Raw genomic sequence first — 23167 nt, forward strand, 5'->3', positions numbered from 1 at the left:
GGTTGGCTGAAGTTTGGATCTTAAATGCCGACACTGAACCTGTACGAACGTGGTCTCTGCATCGAGACTAGGTTCTAATGTAGAACGGGCACGTCCGTTCTTGATTCTGCTTAGCTGTAGGTATGCTGGAGCGAAGATTGTAAGGGTCCCATCCTCGACTGGTGGGGAGAGGTGCTTTTGGTTGTTAAGTGGGATATCGAAGTTTTAGCAGAGTTTACGGAACATGAGAGTATGAATTATGCATCGGATGTGTGGAGAGGTAACGGCGGAGCTGGGTCTGGAGCTATGCCTGGGAGTGGAGGCCAGGACCAACTTCAGCGGACGAATAGGGATTCGAAATTGCTCTGTGTCTCAAGCAGTTTTTACGATAAACGGGTATGTGTGTGGAGGGTGAAGGTATAAGCATGGCAATTAATCTTTTTTCCACGCTGCGTCTTGTAAGGTTGATTTGCATTATGCCAGGACAATGGCCCTTAGAAATGCAGCGGATTGACATCATAATGGAGGTCATGAATAAATGATTCTCATTTACTAGCAGGGCTATGCGACAGAAATAACAAAATGAGAAAGTAACAATTCGCTTAGAAAACACGAGAATAAAGTCAACAGGCACCAATAAATGGCTAAGGCTGCATTATTGTATTGTACACCCCATTCTCTTATCCTCACTCTAAATTTCTCGATACCCAGCCAAGGCTTCTGACAAGGCTTTAGCAGCAAGAAAACAAGAATAACAATAACCAAAACTAAACAATGGTTTCCAACTCCCTGGCATACCCGATTGCATTCTCGATAATCGAACCACCAGCACGCAGGATACCCTTGTCTGAGTTTTGTGTTGTTTGTGTTGTTTCTGGTTGAGGGAAGTATATTCTTCCATCTCTAAGAATCCAACCCCGAGCTTGGGCAAATTCAACAACAGCCCCTTCAGAGTCAAGGAATAGCAGGTTTTTGCCATTAGATATGGGGAGGGATGGATAAGCCTTCTCAGAGCAATCGGCGATTTCGCTTCGGATTGTGCCAACCAACACCTGGACATATGATGTTAGCGGGGAAACTATACTAACAGGGAAACCACCCTCTTCCCCTGCGTCTCCATAAGAGCCCATTATGAAGGAACAATCTTAAGAAGGTGCTTACAGAAGAAAAGATCCCAAAATCTTCCGACGGCACTCTCTCTGACTTGGTCTCCCGCCACACCTTATCATAGCTCCCCTCCATCAAGCTTCTCTCCAGCTCAACTGGGTATCTAATAAACGGGTCATCCTCGACATTTTGCCCCTTCAAAGACGCTTCCACTACCAGTCCTTCCAAAACAGTATGGAAATCGGTATTATTGCCAAGACTCAGCAGATAGAGCAGATACAGGCCGGTGATCTTGCTTCTCTGGCTCGTTTTCAGGTTTAGCTGTGCCACAGACGCGCTCTCAGTGACCTCCAACTCTCGCTCCTTGTCGTAAAACGGTTGCAGCTGCTGGTAGTATCTCGTGAAAGAGGTGTAGTCGTTTATGCGGAGGGATGCGATGGCGCCTAGTTCGAAGATTTCGCGGGCAAGTGAGATAAGTTCGGGAGGGGTTGATGGCATAGGGACCAGGGCGTTTAATTTGAGAAGAGTTCTTTTTGCGTTGCTGAGGAGTTCTGTGGCTTTCCCTAACTGTTTGCTTTGGAGTTTGCTTTGGAGCTCTGCGATGATCGCGGGGAGCTCGTGGTTCGCCATGATGCGAGTGCCGAAGAATGTTTCTGAAGAGGTCTATGCGTGGATATAAGTCTGGTATAATATATGACCGATTTACCTCAGTGGATCGGCAAAGAAACGAAGTTAAGACCAAGTCAGAGAGATATCTTAAACACAGCTTTGAGGTCAGTTCACACGATCGTGAGTTGGCGTCGCAAAAATGATTTTCCGATCCCTTGATGAAACCTTGTCACGTGAAATCATGATTCTCTGCAAACACACAAAACCTCTTCTTTTCATAGATGCAAGGCCCATGTACATTTTTAATGTAGTCCGTTCATAAATAATTGATAAATATTATATTATAAATAACTAACCATTTGAATACATGCTGGGTTTGATAAATTCCATGCATCATTGTCCTCCCTGCGAACAGCATGCTCTTATCAAACATACTCGATTATTTGAAATCATGTCTACCGTCGCTGTAGTCCAAGAGAGAAAGATAAGTTTTTATTCGCTCGCAGAAATGCACCAAGAATAAATATATCAAAACAACAACATAGCTAAAAAAGTTAAAAAGAATACCTTGCTTCTCATAAAGCTCTCACCAGCTCTGCTAACGCTCCAAAATCCGGCGTCCCTAATCCTGTCACAGGGTCCCATCCGACAGTTGCATTCCACCCCGCTCCTGGAGTATGTGGCGCGGATAGACCGGAAGCGGTAGACTTGCCAGTGCATCCTCCCGAGCAACCGTGGATAATGTCGTTGAAACCTGCTCCCTGAAGGCTGTAAAGTAAGGGATTGAGAAATCCAAGCTCAGGCTTTCCTTCAGTTAGACAAATTGAGTTCAGATTGATTTCAATTGATGCAAACATCGGCGTGGCACCGCTGTAGAAATAGTCAGTATGTGTTTATCGTGGACGCAAACAGGGTAGCTGAAGCTGAGTAGAGGGCAAGAGGGAGAAAGTGCGGGTAGACGACACGTTGGAATTTTCAACTGTAAGCGTGAAAGTAGGGAGATCGAGTGGATCAATATACGAACGTAGCTCCTCCTGTTGTAACTTGCTCGTATGGTCAATAATCATAAAATCCATCGACTGGGCTACGATATCAAGAAAACCACGACCAGTAGGGTTATAGAGGCCTTCCATTGACCACCCAATTTACCCAAAAGTTGTGATACGGCTTCACGTTGGTATGAAGGGCGGGGGTACCGGTCCGAAAACCCTCCTGACGAGATTGATGATGCGTGCTCAGGAATAGCGCCCTGTGTCCTACCGACAGATGTTAAGAAATGACAAGTAGCGGGAATACTAGGATCGAATCGTGCAGTAATTTTGCCATAATTAGTCTGACAGGCACTTCCTGGTCCAGAGGCTCCGCTGTCGAATATCAGGATACACCCTGTGCACCTAGTTGGGAAAACAAATCGCAGGTGGCTTTTTCGTATTTTTCAGCTACTGTGCGCTGATTTTCACCGTATGAAGTGGTAAGAACGGCTGGTAACTCCTCGTCCAAAAGGGAGAGCAAATAGTGCAACTGCTCCAAGTACTGCTCATTGTGCATTGGTATTTTCATCATGAAGAGCCAGATCAGGTATCATTGGGCTACGCCCTTTTGTCGTGTAGCATACCGAGGTTGCGTTAGAAAGAGCAATGGCATATTGAACATCCAAGCTGGCTTCAGTTGACACCAGGCTTGAATTTTGCAGGTTCAGTCCTCTATTAATTGAAACTGCTTCAAAAGAACTTCCCGTTTAGTTCCGGCGCGAACGCAAACTGTTGTTAAGGAAAGCTCCAAATCTCCACATCTAGCTTAATCCTCGAGATAACCTGATATTCCAAGTTTATTTCGCGGATCTGGTGTAGCCATGAAGTTCCCAATGTTATAGATTTCGCGAAGGCAGGCCTGGGTAACACCATAACCACAGTCATTAAACTTGTCATCGGGTGGTAGACTACGAGGCGCAACTGTGCCTTTGAAGTCGGGTTTGTGGATAACTAAACCCTGTCGTAGGCTGCATCATATGAACATGAGGGGAATTTCCGCGCAGCATGGAGTATTCAGGAGTTCGAATTATCCTAATTTTGCTCCATAGTTAGAAATATAGTGGCAGCCGTTCTGCTTGGGACACAGGTGCGATAGAGTTAATCCAGCTGCCATGGTTATGGAAACACCCTCTCGATACAACCACGACTAATTGCTTCAGACACGTGTGATAGTGGATTCAGAAATTGTTCGACCTGATCCCGCTTCATATGTTGTCCGTAACTTGGGTTCCAAGTTGTGGTCAAGTCCCATAACTGTGTGCTCAAAAAATCATGAAATTTGTGGTATAACACAAAGCAAGGCGGAATTGTATATTTAAGGGCTTCAAGGGGAGCTGAAAAAAGATTTTATACTATTCCAAGGCTACCAGCTAGTGAAGGCTCCAATGAAGCCTGAAAAGAATGAAACCATTCGGAAATGACGTTCTGCTATTCAGTAAAGTTCTCTAGAAACAACTCCGTTGAAGAAGATGCCGTGTGAAAATCATGTAGCTTCAAATTGTGTGCGACATCAAGGGAATGCCAATGTTCAACCTAACAAATGGCGGCGAGCCGTACAGCGATTCCGGCGTTTAACAGTGACCGTCATTTTGGCATCAATAGGGAAGTTTGACAAGGAATCCCACATGGAATCAACCATTATTTAGCTTAAAGATTTAGTTAATAGTCAGGAGATGGATATCTCCACCAGGGTTTCGAGAACGCTCCAGAATGATTCGTGGACTTTTCGCCAATAGTTTCTATCTATTTCTTCACTTAGATGAATCATGGAACGACTGGTAAATCGAAACTTGCTAAGAATTGAAGATTCAGTCGGAGCAGCAGGCAAATTGATTGACAGCAGTTCTGTATAAGTTGTGAGCTGGTGTAGTGTTAACTTCCCGAAAAGCAAGTCTGGGGATTGGTTAATTCTGCACCTCTACTCAGTCCCAGAAATGCCCCGTGTTGCACCGGAAGGATATATATGATCAGAGACAGCGATGTAGGTCCCTAAGCAAGTTAATGTTGCCTTCTGACTTTTGTTTTCAGGTTGTCGATCCCGGAACTGGTAACTAAATGTCTACTTGGAATCTTCTATGGAAAGTTTTTTAAATATGGACTTTATCACGTGATCTATCTGGTCTCCCCAACACACAAACTCCATCTCCGGCACACCGAGGAATCCCTCCTCAACTCTACGGGCTCAAAACAACGGGAGACAGACACGGAACTTGTTCTGGCATTTCCATTGAGCAACTTGATCCCATAGCCGATATTGTCTCTATGCCAAAGTTCATGTTTTTTTGTTGAATGAGCTAGACTCTTGTGCCTTGGTCTTCATTGAAGCCAGCGTTCCCCGCGTCAGATTTCTGTCCGCTTTGGTTCAGCGGCAGTTATTTTCGAGTCGACAATGATACCACTGAATCCCCGGTAGCCAGTATCTTCTACCGCATGTTCAGCTAGAAACAACCTATATACCCTGATTTCGGATTTCGCATAACTGAATACAAATTCTTCCAACCATTGAATATCCAAAATGTCCTCTTCGGCCGTCACCAGTGCAGAACAATTGCCCAATGAGCATAATCCCCAGAGCAAACCGGATATATCGCTGAAAGACCGTTTTTTCCGCTATTTTCAGCATGAGATTACAGGTGGGGTTGGGTCTCATGCGGTTATCAGCTTTATACGCCTTTCTCGCTAACCTCATTTTGCATCTGTAGCCCTTCAGGAGCAAATGGACCATCTGGGTTCCACTTCGCTGATTGGAGGAGAACGCGCTGATGCTATCGATCATTGTCTAGCTGGGATTGCTCGACTGTCAAGCGAAGTGAAAGATGCGTCAGCTTCCATTCCACCATATGACCAGCGGATATACGCTGATGTACGTTACCGCGATAAAGTGGATTTCCTTACATTTATCTCTATCTATTTTTGAGGGGTGGTCTTTAGTTCACGGGTGGCAATCTGGGTTGCCAAGCCGTTTTTATATGGTTTAAGATCTTCTTTTTAACACCTTTTAGGCAATCAAAGCGCTCCAAGACAAACTTGCGGAAGTACGAGCGAGTTTTGCGCCGCGCTCTAAATTTTCCTTTAAAACCGCTCGCAAAAACCCCTCTGCGATATCTTTAGCAGATGCCGAGGAGATAGCTGCTCAGGGTCGCCGCCACATTCCTGGGTATCGATCCAATGATAATTCGCTTCAGTCGTCCGCCAGCCCATCACCGATATCCTCGTCAACTCCCATCAATGATTGCATGTCCATTCTTCAACAAAACTCTTCCGCCCCGCTTAAAACTACCAAGAATCCCGGGGTTCTAGATAATGGTGGCGCCAACAGTCCCAAGAGTTCTACCACCAAATATTCCACCACTGCGGGGTCTGCAACTGTATCTGTGAGTTCGCATACTGGTGTTCACGTGGTGCTACCAATTTCTGCGTCAAAGCCTGCCACGCCTGCCTCCATAAGTTCTTTACAACATTGCGTTGTCGATATGTCAATTCCTACAACTGAGCAGCCGTTCGCTAGCCTTATCACAAAAGACATCACCGAAAGTCTACTTCTCTGTGGGCAAGTGAATGGCCCTGCGCATATTACCGGGGTCAAGAACAGCGTTATTGTGGTCACATGTCATCAATTTCGAATGCACAATTGCCAGGATGTAGATGTCTATCTCAGTTGTTCCAGTAAACCAATCATTGAAGACTGCAGCGGTATCCGGTTCGGGAACATTCCAGAAATCTATGTATGCTACTCTCCACGTGCTTCTGCCAGTCCCTGCTGTGTTTTCCACTCAACCCATCAACCCCAGCACCTCCATTCCGCCACTGAACGAACCAACAAATACATAGTCGCCACTTAGATACACTAAGACTAACCACTTGTCTACATATAGGCTTCAAGACCCACAAAAGGAAACCAATCAGACATGTGGAACCAGGTGCAAGATTTCAAATGGATTAAAGCTGAACAAAGCCCTAACTGGAGAATTATGGACGAGAATAAGAGAATCCCAGAAGATGTGTGGGAAAATGTCGTCCGTGGCGCGCCTGAAGTATCAGTTGACATGATTCTAAAGGCGGTAAAGATAATTGGGTCTTGAAAAGAATGTTGTCCGGCTTCAAAACCCGCCTTGTCAACGTGCCTAGGTCAATATCGTGAGTTAGCACTTACATCCGAAGAAGGAATAGTATAAACCACCTCCAGCATATGGCAACTTGCGCGAGACCCATGAACGAGACAATAGACGCAACGAGGGGAGAGAGCATTGCCAGAAAACCAGTGTTTTATAGAAACCACCTGCTACCATCGCTTCATTCATTGGAAATCCATACTCAAGAACTTCATTTAGCCTTGCTGTCTTCTGGCCTGTCTTACCCACTGGCCACCAAGGTACTTGGACTTGTCTTGCGGCAGGTTGAGTCAGCAGTGTGGATTTTGCTTGCATGTATTTAAATAATCTGCCGTGCTAGTCTACGCCATTGCTTAGTTATTTTTGTATCATGAATGTGTATGTCCTCGAAAGGAGAGCTTGTTATTGTTGGTTTCCTCATGTCGAATCAACTTCATTATTCAAATCTTACTCGCGTTTTGTTGTGAGTCTAGTATTTGCCGCATACGAATCACACATTCGAGATTTAACTCTCAAAACATATTATATTAGATCAAAACTCCATCGAAGAGCACTGTAGAAGCGTACACCTCTGTAATGAGTTTATAATTCCTACTAATAATGTAATTTTGATCAGAGTTTCAATTGAAATTTGTAAATTGAGATAAGTCTAGATTCAACTGGCACTGTTAAAAGAATAAATTATACCAAAATTCTAGCAGACAGTGGCTTGATACACAAACGAAACTAATATGCACATGCAGTATGAGATGTGAATCAATAATCCCAGAGCATGTATCATATATCGCTGCTGGAAATGTTTTGGAACACAGTACCAGCTCACAACAAAACGAGGAAAATAGCAGTTGAAATGGTCTCCCTATCGAAGGCGCAAATCTACAATTTCAAACTCCAAACCTTTAGCCTCAAAAACATGACCAGGCCTCAGTGCATCAGTATAGATATTAGATTCTGCATGCGGATGGAAAATACCCGGTTGTGTGCATGCGAGCACACACTTCAATCCTGGGGGATCTGTAAGCCGGAACACCCCCCAGTCGGGATCCTTGCTGGGTGCGCAAACAATCGCAATACTTTCCGCTAACATTACTTGATAGCCAGACTGCGTGTGCAAATCGCGGGAGCTCATGAAGCAGGTTTGTGTTGGGTGAGTATGTATCCAACCAAGAACCATCAGATCTTCGGAATCGCAGTAGTCAAAAATGACGGCCTCGTTGATCATTTCGCAGGTGTCCGATGTAGACTCTTGGTCAGGTATGAGGAGTGTGGAGATAAAGAAAGCGTTGGATATTAGTGTTCCGCATAAGATACCACAGGTTTCGAGGTTGCGCTGCGTATTAGGGGCAGCGATGGAAAGGAACTTTTTCCGGAGATCGGGAGAAATGAAAATTGTCCGAAGAGGGGTCCCATTTTCAAGATAGGCTGAAGGTTTAAAGGTAAATCCTGATGGCTGGGGGTCTACAGATGGAGTTATACTTCTGGTAGAAATGTCGTTCGTTGAAGTTAGACAAACAGTTGATACCTTGCTCGGAATAGGAAGGGGAGATAGTGGAGGAAAAGGTAAGTTGGTAGACCGCGCTGGAGGTGACAGGGAAGACTCCTGTATCTTGGCCGGGAGTTGCGGTGGGAGAAGTGTGTTGGATGCAACAAGTTCCTCCTTATCAGGTAGGGGCGGAGGCAGTTGTTCAACACCAGAAGCCTGTTGGCGGGGAACACTGGGATATTTGAAACTAGACACAGGCCTTGAACTACTAGGTCTTGGGTATATGGTCCTGTTTTGTCCATGGTCGTTGCGAGTTGAAGGTTGACTCGGGCTTGACGGTTGTCTTCTAACCGTTGTCTCTGTTCTTAAGACTTGAGACCATACATCTTGGAGACGCTGACTGAGGTCATCTGTCTGCTCATAGGTATCGCAAGGCTCAGATACCGCGCGAGCAGTTGCTCGCCGGCTAAATTCCCTCTGGGCAAGTTTGACAGCGAACTCCCTATTCTTAGCTGCATCTAACGGTTCCGGAACTCCAGCTAATGCAGGGTCAGCCGGGGCATTTGCAGTTATAAGATTACCGTTTTCTGGTAGAGGAGGTGTCCTTTTGGCCTCTCTGTTACGGGAAAGCTGAGTGTATTGTTCATATCGTTTGTTGATACGAGGTTTTAACAGCTCGAGTTTGGTGAGGTTCTTTTGGACTTCCCGTTTTGCGGCAGCTATAGCTTTGCGATTATCCTCCAGTCGCGCATCCGGATGGGTCGCAATATGTGAGAGTACAAGTTGCGCATGTCTGAAAAGCAGAAGATATGCCTGTTGATCGTTTCCTTCGCGTTCGTATATGCTAGCCTGCAGGTTAAAAAGTAGGGTTAGAGGAGCACAGTAAGAATCCTGCAGAACAAAACTAAAAGCGTACCTCTTTAACTAGTAGCCCGGCTGCCCGTATCCAGTAACGTAATGGAGAGAAAGGGTCGAACTCGAATTCTGAAGCTTGACGGGCAATCTGCTCGACACTCAAGGGCGGTAACATTTTGGGGGTGGATGGTATGTTTCAGTTCTATTGTCACTGGGAATCTAAGCTGGGAGAGATAGAAACGGAAACAGAATCGCTGAGATTTACGCTGATGAGGACATTAGACAGCAGGAACTGGATTTGTTTGGCCCATCGACGCAGTTGCACGTAGATTTGATGAGTAGTCTGGAGGACGGGAGCACGTTGGGTGGGGGATAAGGACAGTCCTGGAGAGAGACAGAATGGCAGGGCATGTTTTCGCTTTCCCACGATAGGTTATAAGTCGCTCAAATGCGGGAATCCGCAGGCGCTGCCGTGGTGGTGTACGGTGATGATGGTTGATGGTTGACGTGGTTAGGCATCCCCATTAAATTAGTTGGTCAAACGAAGGTTGAATTTTGCGCAGTCTTTCATCCCTTCGCCAAGACTAGAAAATATTTAAATCTGCCGAATCGAAGAAACTTTTTCGGCTTCAACTTTTGTTGCATTTCCAGCAACCAAAAACATTTCACCGCAAACTGGCTTGATATCTTGTAAGACAGAATTTCATTTTTGTTACTATTTCTTTCTCTTGTATATTCTTTCCTTTATTAATACCCCGTGTTCCAGGACCTTGCGCTTCATTTGCACCAGGATGCCAATGACAGCAATTCCCGCCTCGATGCTTCTTAAGGCGCCTTTCCCTTCTTCCAGTGTCTTCTCATCCGCTGTTTCGGCCGTAATAACTAAACGACCATCTTCCCACTACCAACTCAGGTCCCACATTTCCAGCCCCTTACTCTGCGGTAAATATAACCTGCTCCATAGCTCCCAGAGAGCCTAATACGACGGCATATAGTATTTTCATTCTTAATGACTGCAAGCTAATCATATTTAAATTGTGTAGATGATATCCTACAGCGATTGGGCTCATCTTTGAAGAAACATTCGCCATGTGATATCATCGACATCCTCCCTGGTGTCGGGCTCTTTTCCGCAAAGCTCCATAATTATATCAAACCTCGACGTCATCTGCTGATCGAACCTAACACCTATTATTACCAGTCGTTTCTAAAACCCTTAACTGAAGACCCTGATTCTTGCTATAAACATCTACCCTGGGATCCCTTTAACGTCAGAACGATTGATGATATTTTTGAACAAGGACATCTGCCGGAACAAACACAACGAGCCCAAGTTTGTACTGGCGATAGCGGATGCACAGTAAACGACTCGCTCATTGTGTTGGCAAACATGACTGCTAAACCTCAATTTGGGGAAACCTACGGTCTTCTGCTGCGGTATCTGGAGGCCTGTTTTGACCAGACCATGTTTCATCGCTATGGTTTGGTCAGGGTGATTACGCTTATGTCATCCGATGATGCGGAGGTCATTTTGCCTAGAGTAGTTTCAAGACGAAGACGATCTGCGGCCATCGTGGAGGCCGCATGCGCCGAAATTACCGAGGTTTTAGGAGATAACACACGCGAATTATGGCACTCCCAGAAGGGAATCTCGACGCTGGAGATAAGCAGAAAGCAGGTCGAAAAGCGAGCTGAGAATAATGGAGTTGTAACTCCTGGCGGTCGGGAAGCCTCTCCTCCAGAGCTTGCCCCTGACCCAAGCACGCACGGGAAGCGTGTAGATTATATTCCTCGACCCAAACGGCAGTGGCACGATGCGTATATTAAAATCACACAAGATCCAAACTTTCCCGACCTTCGAGTGACCACACCAAGGGGAAGGCCGTCATCGAAAACTCCTAAGCGTACTGATATCCGAGATAAATCAGTTTATTATAGGGCTACTAGCCTCCATAGGCGTCTCGTTAATGAAAATCGTGACGAAGCGTTGTTCAGAGAAGTAGAACCAAAAATAGCGCATATTGAGAAGCTGGAGGTTGAATTGGTTTCAATGTTGAATACACAAACACCAACTCTAGCCGATGTGGTGGATTATGCAAAAGAAATCCATCAGGAGAAATTGAAAGTTGAAGAATTACTCAGCTCGTGTAAGAGCGGTGCAATATCGCGTTTTGAGACACTTATGGAGGAACGAATGTGTTTTGATGGTGTCCTGTCCGGCACTAAAGAACCTCTTCTTCTTTGGGACAAACGTCCATATGAGCCCCTAGAGGCTGGTGACGACGAATTTGTACCCAACCAGCTTTGCTCTGTCATCGATTTCCAGCCAAATCCTAATTCACCTGCAATCCAAACCCAGCAAATGCATCTCAAAAATAAAACGCCCCATACATATCTGTTAATGATTCGAGCTTTCCGCCACCTCATGGGCACTGTGACAACCCACTGTCAAAAACCCGTCAGCGAAATTTTGCGCTTAATGTTTCCTGATCGCTCGATGTCTGACTTGATCCAATCCATCCCCAGCCTCGCTCCATTTTCACGGCCCAAGGTTCTTCAAATGACCGATTCTAAAATAGCAATGAAGCGACTTGTATCCTTGTCTGCAGCCGATAATGCCAAGAAGCCCATTCAAGAGGTCGATCCGGGACTTGTGGAACATGATGAAAACTGTTTTAGCGCGGTAAAAGTTCGGCATCTTCCTTCCTTCGTTTTGTGGGATATAATTGTTGAATGGCAGGCATCGTCCAGCGGATTCGAAGCTGAAACGGACATATATAGAGCTCTTGGTGGGGCGTGGGTCAAACGTATGGAGGGTGAAGGTTTCACAACGGGTTACGCGTAGCACGATGTTGGGGAGACTTCGCTCTCGTCTTCTCACTGCCCGACCGACATTCTTCTGGTGGAAGGATGGAATCGGCAAAGACACTTTCTCGCCTTCCCCAAGAATGTTGTTGATAGCGAATCTATCCTTCTACCTATCTAGCATGTTCTTTGGTGTACGATCACTCGTCATGGTGTTCTGACAGCTGAGAGGTCTTTGTTACTAGAGGAAGAAAAGCGCAAAGGTCAATGACATGGTGCAAATTATTCAATCACAGCACCCTCATAAAAGTTCCCCAAGTTTTATTACGAGAAAATTGTTCATCTGAAATCTCCTCTTCGCGCGATGAAACGTCAAAACCACACACCAAAAAAAAAAAAAAAAAAAAAAAAAAAAAAAAAAAAACGGAGTTCAAATCCTCTTCACCTCCACCATTCTTCATTCTCTATGCAGTGGAAGGCGCCCTCCAATTTGATTTACGTTGGTGTTCATACATGCACAATATTCCCATTTGTAAAATAGCCTTGGAAGAATACAGTATAGCCACTGTTTTTAGAATTCTTGATGGAGAGTGCCTAGCCACCAATAAGCTTAGGACTTTTAAACACTAGCAATAATATTCGTAGCAGAAGGCAAGATATCGCATATCCTAGTTGCTCCTTTGTCTTCTAGCGTTGGCAATAGAAAATGGTCTATGGAGAGTTGGACATAATCATGTAATGTAATGTACTAGTAATACATCAAGTTAAATACGAAAACAACAGATCAATGCGACAACTTGAAAGGTCGTTTCTGGTAACTTTATCTCTGGCCTTCTGATCGGTTTGCAAGCAGAAGCTTTAATAACATCGCCCAGTGATAGGGCTGGACCGAATGGACCCGCCCAGGGCAACACAACGCGGTTTAGCGTTTCACCACTGAGATAAAACCCATGGACAGCCCTGAACTCAAAATAAGCTTATTTGGATCGTAAAATCGACGTCATTCAGATTCAGCAATGATTATTATTGAAATCATCTTTAGCAAAAATCAAAAAAACACTTCTATTACCGCTATGGATACTATCATTAATTATTAAATTCTACAAATAAATTTGTCGATGTTCTCACTCTACTTTTTGAAGCGCTCTTTTCACACATGCATTTAATTCTAAATGTATTTTAGCATTGACAGTCTGTAGAACTGGTCTTTTCTTAGAAATATTCTTCTTCCAGATATCACAACTGCTAATTGATGCGATAGCACTATTTATTTCAAGGTGCAATTACTAAGATTCGATTATGTGAATCTCATATAATGTACATAGGTTTGGCTGATGGCACAAGGTAACTCAAACTTATCTCTGTTCTTCTTGACTAGTACTAGATCATCTACAGGATACAACGAATGAATCTGGGGAAACCGCAGCACAAGAAGAAGAAAAGAAGTTATGATGTAACAACGCAAACAGTAAAAGCTTTCAAAAAGAAGACTAAAAACATAAAAACTTTACTGCACACAGGAATGACATATAGCAGCCAGTCTCCACTCTCTCCATTAGGAAACTTTCTCTATCACCCTAGAAAGAAAATCAAACAGGGGCACAGGAATCGAAAACCTAATTAGAGAAACTGCAAAATGGATAAATGAAAGAACTTCCATCCCGCTATTGACCGCAAAACGCACAACTAAGCAGAATGCACACCCTCAGATCCACTCTCAGTACTTTCCAGCCAATGCTGGAAGTTACCGTAATAAACGCTGAGTCCCGAATGCCCGGGTGCAGACTGCGTTAACCCCAACGGTGCTTGCGGTAAAATAGGGGTATAGAAGAGAGCATTTGGAAAGTCAGAAGAAGAGGACAATGACGACAAACTTGTTTCTGTCGCAGAGTGACTTTCTAGAGAGTGCAAAAGGTGGCAGTTAGCGCTGGTACAGCTGGTGCTTGACGTAGGGCGGGAGATATCGGGAGAAGGAAGTTGTCGACGACGAGATGGGTGTGGATCACGATATGGACGCCGAAATGCCGAATCTCCATGGTAGCAGCTGTAGTTATCGCTAGCAAGGGATGGGGCAATGTCAAAATATGAGAATTCCCCATAGCCGCCGCCACGACTACTTATAGTACTGTCCAAACACTCTGGTAATAATGGCGGGGCCTGTGGGACAATATGTGTCACTTGTTCTCGATTTGCTCCATCCCACTTCACTTGCTCCTCATAATCGGCATCGTACGCAGTTCCATATCCACCCATTATTCTTTGTGTAGACCCTGGTGTCCATCCCCTGTCATCTGGTAACTCATCATCCATTGCGTCCGTATTGTGTTCCCTCGTATTATCTCCACTCCTATAAGCCTCTCTTCCATCTAAATGGTATGCCACCCTTACTTCCTCCCCCTCTTCACCTTCCCCTCTACCACCGGTCCCAGCGCCAGCCCCATCCCCTCCTGCCTGAACTCCCACTTGCCTCGATGTTGGCAATTCATACACCCCCGTCTCCCAAACTGCAAACACTTCGTACTCACCAAGCCAAATGGTGGATTGGTCATTTACAGGAGTCGTATATCGCTGCCATTCGAAACTATACCAGTCTTCCCTCCCAATACGGAGCCAGGATGGAAGCTCATCCAGCGGTATGAGTGGGACAGTAACGCCGTTTTCCCGGTGGAGATAGAAGGCGGGGATAGGTAAGATGTGATGTGCTGTAGCGGAATTTTGTGGAGTAGAGGGTGGCGGAGGCGGCGGAGAGATGGCGTCAATTGATGCAGTGGATGTGGGAGGGAAGGGAATGTCCCTATTGAGCTTTTTATAAGAGGTAATCCTGGTGTGTTGGCGGAGTGCATCACGTTGGCAGCTGTGCTGTGGGCATCGGGGATGGCTGGAGTCACGGAATTTGGGGATTGTCATGAAGGATGCCCTTCGATTTTACTTCTTTTTACTTATATTGGCCTTCGCTGACTTTCCTGGCAAGAGTGCTTGCGATCTCCGGCGGACTAACCTTACGCGAAAAACAACAAACACGAATCGCAAGAGGGCAAAGCTGAAAACCGGAATCAGAAACAACAATACAATCATATTAACGAGTGGATGGTGCCCTGTCAGAAACCAATATGGATAATTGATGCATGTTATAACTGTCTTGCAGCGATGTGCCATCCTCTGAGGACGAGAAATCAACAAACAACAGTTTTTCGGACGTATGCTTGTGTGAGGAAAGAAGGAGCGACATCTATCATCTCAGGGAAACCTCGTCCCAGTGGAAAAGGGATGGCAGGAAAAGAGCAGCCTTTGATCGCACTGGGGGATGGGAGCTCATCCAATGTATCTCGTTCTTATGAACCATCAACTCTGAGGGGATAAGCTGAAGTATGGTTAGATTTGCGGAGGCACTGAGGCATAAGGACGAGAGTGATAGCATGAAAGTAAAGGTATAAATGACAATGACTACTCTAAAATCAGCTTTATTTTCATTCCCTTCATGTAATAAGGCCATTGTGGCAACATAGACAGAAAAGTGTCAGTTTGGGGAGGGCTATAACAATACAAGTATAGAAGAGATGGTAGACGAAATCGAAAGAAATTAGCATCACAGAAGTTGGCAGCGGCCATGTATGAACAGATTGAAGGAAAGGAGAAGGGGAAAGCGAGACAATACATATCATGAAGGTCTCACGCCCAGGGTGGTAAGTCAAGCAAGCATGTAACGTAGGCTGAAAAGAAAAATCGGGCAAAATCGAGAAACTTTGGGGTAAGGAAGGGGGAGGGGAATGAAAACATATATAAAGGCCTTAATAATTAGACGCAGTCCAAGAACGCTCATCTCCTTTTGCATCAGAAAGAGAGAAGGTATATAATATGAAAGAAACCAACTCTCTGCTCCCTACTGTGACGAATTTGCTGAACACCAGGCAAAACACAAACACCGTCCTCATTTAACATAAAAAATAAATATAAGTTAAATTAAAAAAAGGACAAAGAAATAAAAGGAAAGTAATAATAATATAAGAAAAAAGAAGAAAAGAATGATAAAATTTTATCGGAAAGACTGGTACACTAAGGTATATAAGGCAGGCGTTAACAGAATGAAAGTAGATGAGGAAAAATGGGGTATTTATGGGGGGTCAATAAAAGCAGCGAAGATTGAATGACACGTCAGAAGATAGAATAAAAAGGTGACCAGTGTGAAGTGGACCACACATACAAGTATAGATGTCGAGAGTACGGGGGGTAAATAGTAAACCAGAGTAAAATTTCACTTCTGCAACCCCTGAGCAGCAATGACATCCTCAATCATCGGGCGCCAGTCCGCGGTTTTAATCCTGCTCTCAGGATCCTTAACAACAGCCGGAGAGAGGATCTTCTCCGCGATACCCCTGACCGGTAATCGGGAACCATGCACACCAGATCTAACATAGTCCAAAACCCAATGGCCGTCTCTCGACATGGCTAGTCGTTGCATATTGGTTGATCCCGGGTACAGCATTAAGTCGCCCGTGACAGCCGTAAGTAGGGTGACAGCGAGGGAAAAGACATCTGAACCCTTCGATTGGACGGCATTTGTGGACTTCAAAGATTGGACGGTGAGCAGCTCTGGCGCTGCGAATGGGGGTGTCAAAGCAGAAAGCGATTGTGAAGACCCGGGGCTCTGTGAATTAGGCTCCATGGTCAAAGGGTCGTATGACGAGGTGAAATCTATATAGATGGGTTCATAGGGGAATGGGTCTTCCGTGGAGTTTGAATAGGCGCTATCATTATCACCACCCGGCTCTCGAGGCTTCAGCAGAACGTTCTGCGGCTTGATGTCGCCGTGGACGATTTGGCCGTATGAATGTAGCCAGTCCAAGCCGATGACGAGCTCCCTGGCGAGTGCAAGCCACCGTGGCATGCCCAGGACTGGATAGAACATCGTCTTCGTGGAGAATGTTTCTTGTGCAGAGACGGCCTGGTTGCTGATGTAGTCCGAAAGGCTAAGAGGGATGGCCGACAGAACAAGGGAATGGGACAAGGAGATAAACCCGTGGAAGGGGACGATGTGGTGTTCCGCGCCGGGAATTTGGGAGAGGCGGGAAAGAAGTCGTGCTTCAGCGAGTAAGATTAAATGCGCATCGCGACGTACAGGTGATTTTACCGCGATGACAGAGGTTGGAGGTAATGATAATGTATCTGTTCGCGGAGGGGTTGGCGGGCAGTCCGGCGTGGTGAAAATCCAACGAGATGTGGCCTTGTATACTACGCTCCAGGCTCCGCTACCGTATTCGATGGGTCTGCCTCTCGAGTCACTCTGGAGTTCGATATCATAAGGGAATTCTAGGGGTAAAAGGTTTTTATTCTCTGGCTGTTCTCCTTCAAGTTCCCGAAAGTCTGACTCTGTTGGAACCGGTATTGATTGCCTAAGTCCATTATGATCGTCGTATAATGTCGGTTTAACATGCGGCGTTGTTGGCGTCAACGGCGGAGTTAAGGCGGATGACAAGCTTAGAGGGCATAAATACGTAGCATTTGGATCAACTGAAGTTTTCAGAGCCAGAGAAATCGGTGGTTCTCTTTTCGACATGATGGAGTGAGAGGGTGGCACAGCGGAGGAAGTTAAAATCAATGCGGCGAATGGATCCTCTGTGCAGCGTGACACAAAAGCGAGTGCTTGAACACAGGTGGTGTATGCTGTAAGACGAGAAGACGTCGTACCGTATTAAATCAAATTAGCCTCGCATTCGAAAGACTGGGCACAGGTGCTGTGGTGAGGGTTCAAAGGCGGAGATAATGGCAGGGGTGGGACAGCAAAGGCGGATCGTCAGAGTTGTGTGAAAGAGTCAAACCGCCTTTCCGTTAGGTGAAGTCGTGAAGACAACAACAATGTTCAGGGATCACTTAGACCATCGATAGGATACCACGAATCCAGGAAATACCAACTGCATTTTATGATTTTTGTAAGGGAGAGAGAGGATCAGCAGAATAAGACGACGTCTAGCGGGATGACGCCAAAAAAGAGTTCCGCAACTACAACTCTGAAGGAGTAATAGAGGAAACGTGGAAAGGGCCAAATTTAAGAAAAAGGCAAATGGTCTTAGCTGGAGAACCGGATGAAGAGAATGATAACAACTATGAGCTGGAGGCTGTAACAACAGGGAAGAAGAGAAAGAAAACGAAATACCACGCATGCAAGGGGACCGGGGTGGCCACCAGGGCACGATGTAGCAGGCTACGGTGACAGTGGCGGAACCTCGCCCATTCGCACCAGCCAGTCACGATTCCACACAAGCCGGAGCTGTGAGATTAATGAGATTGCCCTTCGCATGGATCACACTGCAAAAGCCATCCGCCCGCAGCAAGCAGCAACAAAAGTCTCGATTCCCAGGAACCAAGAGCTGCGGACAATGTAGTGCCTTTTTAAAATTTTCTGCAGCTGTTTTTCAACAGCAGGTGCTAAAAACAAGCTCAAAGCCATGGAGCCTCCGGAAGGCAATTCGGTGCAGCGGCTGTGGCTAGCTCAAGACCTTTATTTAAAAAAAAAAAACAACCGTAACATGAAAGGTGGAACGTCCAATGTGAAATTGGCGAGCCAACGGAGAGCTTGGATAATGGTGGTGTGTTCTAATGCCACAAGCGACAGAAATATGCCGCTTGCTTATGAATGCTAGGTTTACCTGACCCATCATTCTTAGATAGACCGCTTACTATATATTCAATTCATAATGTCAATAAAATAGGCTCGAATTGAAAGCAGGTACTTGGATTCAACCTCAAATATGAAGAATATGGGAAAGAAAACGAAGATCCAGAAATCTGATCATTATGGTACCCTGTGGAGTTTGGCGGGTCCGGGAAAATAGCCGAAGGTGGGATGACGTCTACATAACTAAAACTTCCAACTACGGATGGACATCAATAAACTAGTGCTGAATTTTGTTTTGTTTTATATTTTATTTTGCTCTTGTTCTATTCTATCCCGTTTTTCTTATCCTCGTACTCTCTAATTACACACACGAGCGGTACTTGTATCTGCATAATATCGATGTTTCATCAAGATCACCGTAGGCCAGTCTCAACCCTGCAATGCTCAAAGACTTCGTAACTAAAGCACCTCCAATCAAGGTGGGCCTATCATCCACGGGCGATATCCGTTGGCATCAGCGGACACCCGGGCACGAACGGAGGTTGTTTATCAGACACTCTATTTTCAAACGAATCAGGATCACTTTTTTTACCCGTCCGCGTTCAATTTGTCTAGATGAATAGATTGAAGAAAAGATGATAGCTGTACCAGGTTGAAGTTCAAGGATGTGAACCACCTTTGATCTGAGAGGAATTGTAACTGGTCGGTTTTATCGAGTCTGAAGCCGTTGTTGACGTCCTACCCAAGAACCCGCCATGCGGAATTTTCTAAAAGTAAGAATTCCGCGTTGATAATAAAAACGCTTTTATTTTCATTATTTTCAACAAGTCAAAGAATGAAATATATCATTATTAAAATAAGAATAGCCACTTATTACCCAGTATAAAAGAAATTTATTTAAAAAAAATAAATATATTAAAAATAAAATATTATCTTTCTGAATAAAAAATCAAATAGTAATTTATATAAAACTTTTATCAAACTTTTATTTTATATAAAAATATATAAAATGTAAAAATTTTTAATTATTATTAATAATATAATTTTTATAATTAATTATTTATAATAATAATTTAATTATATAATTATATTATATAAAATTAAAAAAATATAAATATTTTATAAAAATATTAATATTAAAAAATATTTTAATAAAGTTTTATAATTATAATAATAACTATTAAAATTATTGATAATTATATAAATTTTATTAAAATATTTTTATAATTTTTTAATAATAATAATATTATTTTATTAAATTTATTAATTTATTATAATAGTATAAAATAAACTCTGTTCAGACTTCTTGACAATATAAGATTATTGAGCTAAAAATAGTAATTATAACTATTTAGTAATAGTATAGCAATCAACTCTATAATTATTGTAAATAAATATTCTGTAAATATAGAAATTATCTAGCAATTATACTAAGAAAAAAAGTAATTATATAAAAAAAAATATATAAACAGAGTCTTTTCTGAATTTATTTTTTAAAGATTATTTTAATATTTTATTAAAATAGTTTATTTAATTGATAATCAAATATTTATTTCACTCATATCTAGATTGAAGCTATGATATAATATTAACATTATCAATTACTTTTTTTACTCTTTTTAAAGTAGATTTTTAGATAAAAAATCATTGAAAATCTTATATTTACTTTTACTTTGAATCTCTAAAATAACTGCTAAAATGTTAGAAGTAGTTAAAAAATCTAACAGTTTATAAAAATTGAACTGAAATATAATAACTCTGAATAAAAAAAATATGAAATTAAAAAGCTCATATTAAAAAATTATCAATATTATAAATGAGACACAATTCTAAGTAAAGTTAAAAATAAATAAAATGAGAAATAAAAACAAGTGAATGAGCTTAGTTAGCAAGTGAATAGTCTGATAAAAAAAAATAAAATATACTACAATAAGCTATAAATTTTTTGATCTTATAACTCAAATTAGCAGAGATGCAAAGGCTATAATAATTTATAATATTTAATAATTTAAAATATCTCATTGATAAAAAAGAATCAATATTTAAAAATTAACTTTCATGAATAAAATATAAACTAGTTATTATTATTATTATTATTATTTTTCATTTAAGATATATTCAATTAGTAAATATGATATTTATTTAGTTAAACTAGAATTTAACTATTTTATTAATTTAACTAATAAATAGTAATTAATCTATATACTTATAGAGTTTCATTTCTCAATAATATAGTATTTAATAATTTTTTAACCAAAAATATATTTATAGTTTTAATTTTATTTAGTCTTTTTTTAATTTAAATAAAATAAATAATAAAATAAAATAAAATAAAATAATAAATTAATATAAAACAAATTTAATAAAAATATTATTAAAAATATTCTCAGCTTTTTATAAATTAAATATCAAAATTATTTAATATTGAATTTTATTCTCTAGAGATAATTTTTGTTTTCTCTATAAACTCAATTAAAAACTTTTTTCATAATTCAGTATTAAATAAAAAAATTATATTTAACTAATTAATTAAGTGTTTTTCTTTTTTAATTTTTTTATCTCGTTGTTTAATAAGTAATTCATCAGTTTATAATCTAAATTTTCAAGTATATTATAGAAATTATATCTATTAGAGTTCAAAAAATTTTGAAATCTTTTTATATATGATTTAAAATAGTTATATTCAAATTTTAATTATATTATAAAGAAAAATATTTTCTTTCTATATTTTATTAATATAAATTTTCATTTTGATTTTATTCTATATCTTATATATTGAGTACTTTTCTTCTTTTTTTCTTAGATCTTTGTTCATTTATCAAGATATAATTTTTTAATTTTTTTTTTTTAATATATGATCAGAGTATAATTCTTTGAGTCACTTTCTTAGTTTTAATTTTAATCTTTATATTAAATCTACTTTTTTATTTTCTAAAATATCTATATAAGTAGATATTTAAGATAAATAAATCTGAATATTTTTATTTTTAATTTTAATTCTTTTTACTATTTTTTGAATTAATTTAAAATTTATCTGATCATTTTAAATTTTATATTTCTGAAGTCTTTTTAATACTATTTAATCATCTGAAAATATTCAAATATTATTAATATTTGCTTTCTTAGAGATTATTTTGAGTTATTAAAAAAGTCTTTTAAATTATAAATAATTTACTATTAAAAACTTTATATTATTTTTCTAGATTTTATGAAAATATTTCATATTCTGAATCTGATTTAGAATATTTAACAGCTATATTAACTTTTAACTATTTTTATTTACTTTTTGAATTATTTGAGTATGTTAAAAATAAGTTCTTCTTATTTATCTCTAAAAGTTTATGAGTATGTGCAGTTTTTTTTTTTTTCTTTTAGTAGTTCACTAATAGTAATATCTATTAATAATTTTAGATTTTTTTTAATAATAAAATATATTATAATTTATGCTTTTTATATTTAAGCTTGATAATTGATTTTTAATCATAGTACATATTCTATACAGTTGAGAAGATAATATCTTCTTTGAATTACTAGAGTATTTATTTTAATATAGAAATTTTTCTCTATTTAAATCTTTTCTAAATATACTTAAGAGATATGAAGTAGATACTTTCATTTAAATTAAATGATTTGCATTCATTTTCATAATTTCTAGAGTATAATTCATACAACTTTTATTAAATCTAATAATTGATGGTGAAATTGATATCTCTATTTCTATAGCTATAATTAAAAATATTTTAAAAACTTTTAGATTTCTTTTTAAAACTATATTTTATAACAGTTGAAATTGATTTATAAAACTTTTTTTCTCTTTTCATCAAATCTCTATTATATAATCTGATATAGAAGCTGTACAAGCTATATATAATAATCTCATAGTTAGAAAAGATAAACCTCTTTCTGTATTAAAAAGTTTAATAATACTATTCAAAATTCTCTCAGCCTGAGTAATTCTTTTTTAAATATGAACTTTAAAATTAAGCTTTGAGTCTAACCACACTCTCAGTTATCTCATAGAAGTTTTTAATTTTATAACTTTATCTTAAAGAGTGATAATTTTCTGTTATTTATTTTTTTTTTAATATAAAAATAAGTCAATTCAATTTTATTTATATTAAATTAAATAAAATTTTTACTTTCTTTTTTAAATATATCCTTTGCAACTCTCTTTATACTATTATAATTTTCTTATATAGATTTAGAACTAGTAATAAAATCAATGTCATCAACATAGCTAAAAGTTTTTACTATATATATATTTTTATTCTTGAATAAATTAGCTATATATATAGCAAAAAAAAAAAAAATAGATAATATTAAAGATTCTTGAGAAATTCTTATTTTAATAGAGGTTTTTTCCTGTTCTATTGTATTAAAAAGTAGTTGAATGCTTTTTTATCATAAAATAGATAACTTATTTTACTAAAATCTTTGATAACTTTAGCTTTTGTATAATTAAAATCATTTTATTTTTTGAAATATGATTAAAAGTATCTTTTATATCAATAAAAAGAGCGTTAAGATTAGATCATTATTTTTAACTATTTGAATATTATAAATAGCTGATAGA

At 40.4% G+C, this 23167-nt stretch overlaps 9 protein-coding genes across 9 annotated transcripts in view; 3 read left to right on the forward strand and 6 right to left on the reverse strand.

Moving 5' to 3' along the window:
• The window catches only part of PAAG_12547 (hypothetical protein), a gene marked incomplete at both ends in the record, with an annotated part of 1647 nt that extends 1154 nt beyond the window's left edge, over positions 1 to 493 (forward strand). The window contains 2 exons of the mRNA XM_015848025.1: positions 121 to 375; positions 443 to 493. Coding sequence (XP_015702365.1) covers positions 121 to 375; positions 443 to 493 — 306 coding nt within the window. The remainder of the gene's footprint in view (positions 1 to 120; positions 376 to 442) is intronic.
• A 253-nt stretch (positions 494 to 746) lies between these two features.
• PAAG_08365 (26S proteasome non-ATPase regulatory subunit 8) lies at positions 747 to 1716 on the reverse strand (the record flags this gene model as incomplete). Its single annotated transcript, XM_002789723.2, has 2 exons — positions 747 to 1031; positions 1141 to 1716. 2 exons carry the CDS (start codon positions 1714 to 1716, stop codon positions 747 to 749), a joined length of 861 nt encoding a protein of 286 aa, XP_002789769.1.
• Positions 1717 to 2270: 554 nt separating this feature from the next.
• On the reverse strand, positions 2271 to 2828 carry PAAG_12548 (hypothetical protein; the record flags this gene model as incomplete). Its single annotated transcript, XM_015848026.1, has 2 exons — positions 2271 to 2565; positions 2716 to 2828. 2 exons carry the CDS (start codon positions 2826 to 2828, stop codon positions 2271 to 2273), a joined length of 408 nt encoding a protein of 135 aa, XP_015702366.1.
• Positions 2829 to 3492: 664 nt separating this feature from the next.
• PAAG_12549 (hypothetical protein) lies at positions 3493 to 4365 on the reverse strand (the record flags this gene model as incomplete). The annotated part of the gene is made up of 2 exons (XM_015848027.1): positions 3493 to 3677; positions 4284 to 4365. The coding sequence occupies 2 exons, from the start codon at positions 4363 to 4365 to the stop codon at positions 3493 to 3495; spliced, it is 267 nt and encodes an 88-aa protein (XP_015702367.1).
• An 876-nt stretch (positions 4366 to 5241) lies between these two features.
• On the forward strand, positions 5242 to 6808 carry PAAG_08367 (hypothetical protein; the record flags this gene model as incomplete). Its single annotated transcript, XM_002789725.1, has 4 exons — positions 5242 to 5359; positions 5429 to 5589; positions 5729 to 6451; positions 6602 to 6808. The coding sequence occupies 4 exons, from the start codon at positions 5242 to 5244 to the stop codon at positions 6806 to 6808; spliced, it is 1209 nt and encodes a 402-aa protein (XP_002789771.1).
• An 889-nt stretch (positions 6809 to 7697) lies between these two features.
• PAAG_08369 (hypothetical protein) lies at positions 7698 to 9351 on the reverse strand (the record flags this gene model as incomplete). The annotated part of the gene is made up of 2 exons (XM_002789727.2): positions 7698 to 9170; positions 9238 to 9351. 2 exons carry the CDS (start codon positions 9349 to 9351, stop codon positions 7698 to 7700), a joined length of 1587 nt encoding a protein of 528 aa, XP_002789773.1.
• Positions 9352 to 9967: 616 nt separating this feature from the next.
• PAAG_08370 (hypothetical protein) lies at positions 9968 to 12021 on the forward strand (the record flags this gene model as incomplete). Its single annotated transcript, XM_015846494.1, has 2 exons — positions 9968 to 10118; positions 10220 to 12021. 2 exons carry the CDS (start codon positions 9968 to 9970, stop codon positions 12019 to 12021), a joined length of 1953 nt encoding a protein of 650 aa, XP_015701158.1.
• A 1646-nt stretch (positions 12022 to 13667) lies between these two features.
• PAAG_08371 (hypothetical protein) lies at positions 13668 to 14888 on the reverse strand (the record flags this gene model as incomplete). The annotated part of the gene is made up of 1 exon (XM_002789729.2): positions 13668 to 14888. The coding sequence occupies one exon, from the start codon at positions 14886 to 14888 to the stop codon at positions 13668 to 13670; it is 1221 nt and encodes a 406-aa protein (XP_002789775.2).
• Positions 14889 to 16233: 1345 nt separating this feature from the next.
• PAAG_08372 (kinase domain-containing protein) lies at positions 16234 to 17535 on the reverse strand (the record flags this gene model as incomplete). The annotated part of the gene is made up of 1 exon (XM_002789730.2): positions 16234 to 17535. One exon carries the CDS (start codon positions 17533 to 17535, stop codon positions 16234 to 16236), a length of 1302 nt encoding a protein of 433 aa, XP_002789776.1.
• Between the last annotated feature and the right edge of the window lie 5632 nt (positions 17536 to 23167).

This window comes from Paracoccidioides lutzii (assembly GCF_000150705.2).
Source record: "Paracoccidioides lutzii Pb01 unplaced genomic scaffold supercont2.32, whole genome shotgun sequence".
Lineage (NCBI taxonomy): Eukaryota > Fungi > Ascomycota > Eurotiomycetes > Onygenales > Ajellomycetaceae > Paracoccidioides > Paracoccidioides lutzii.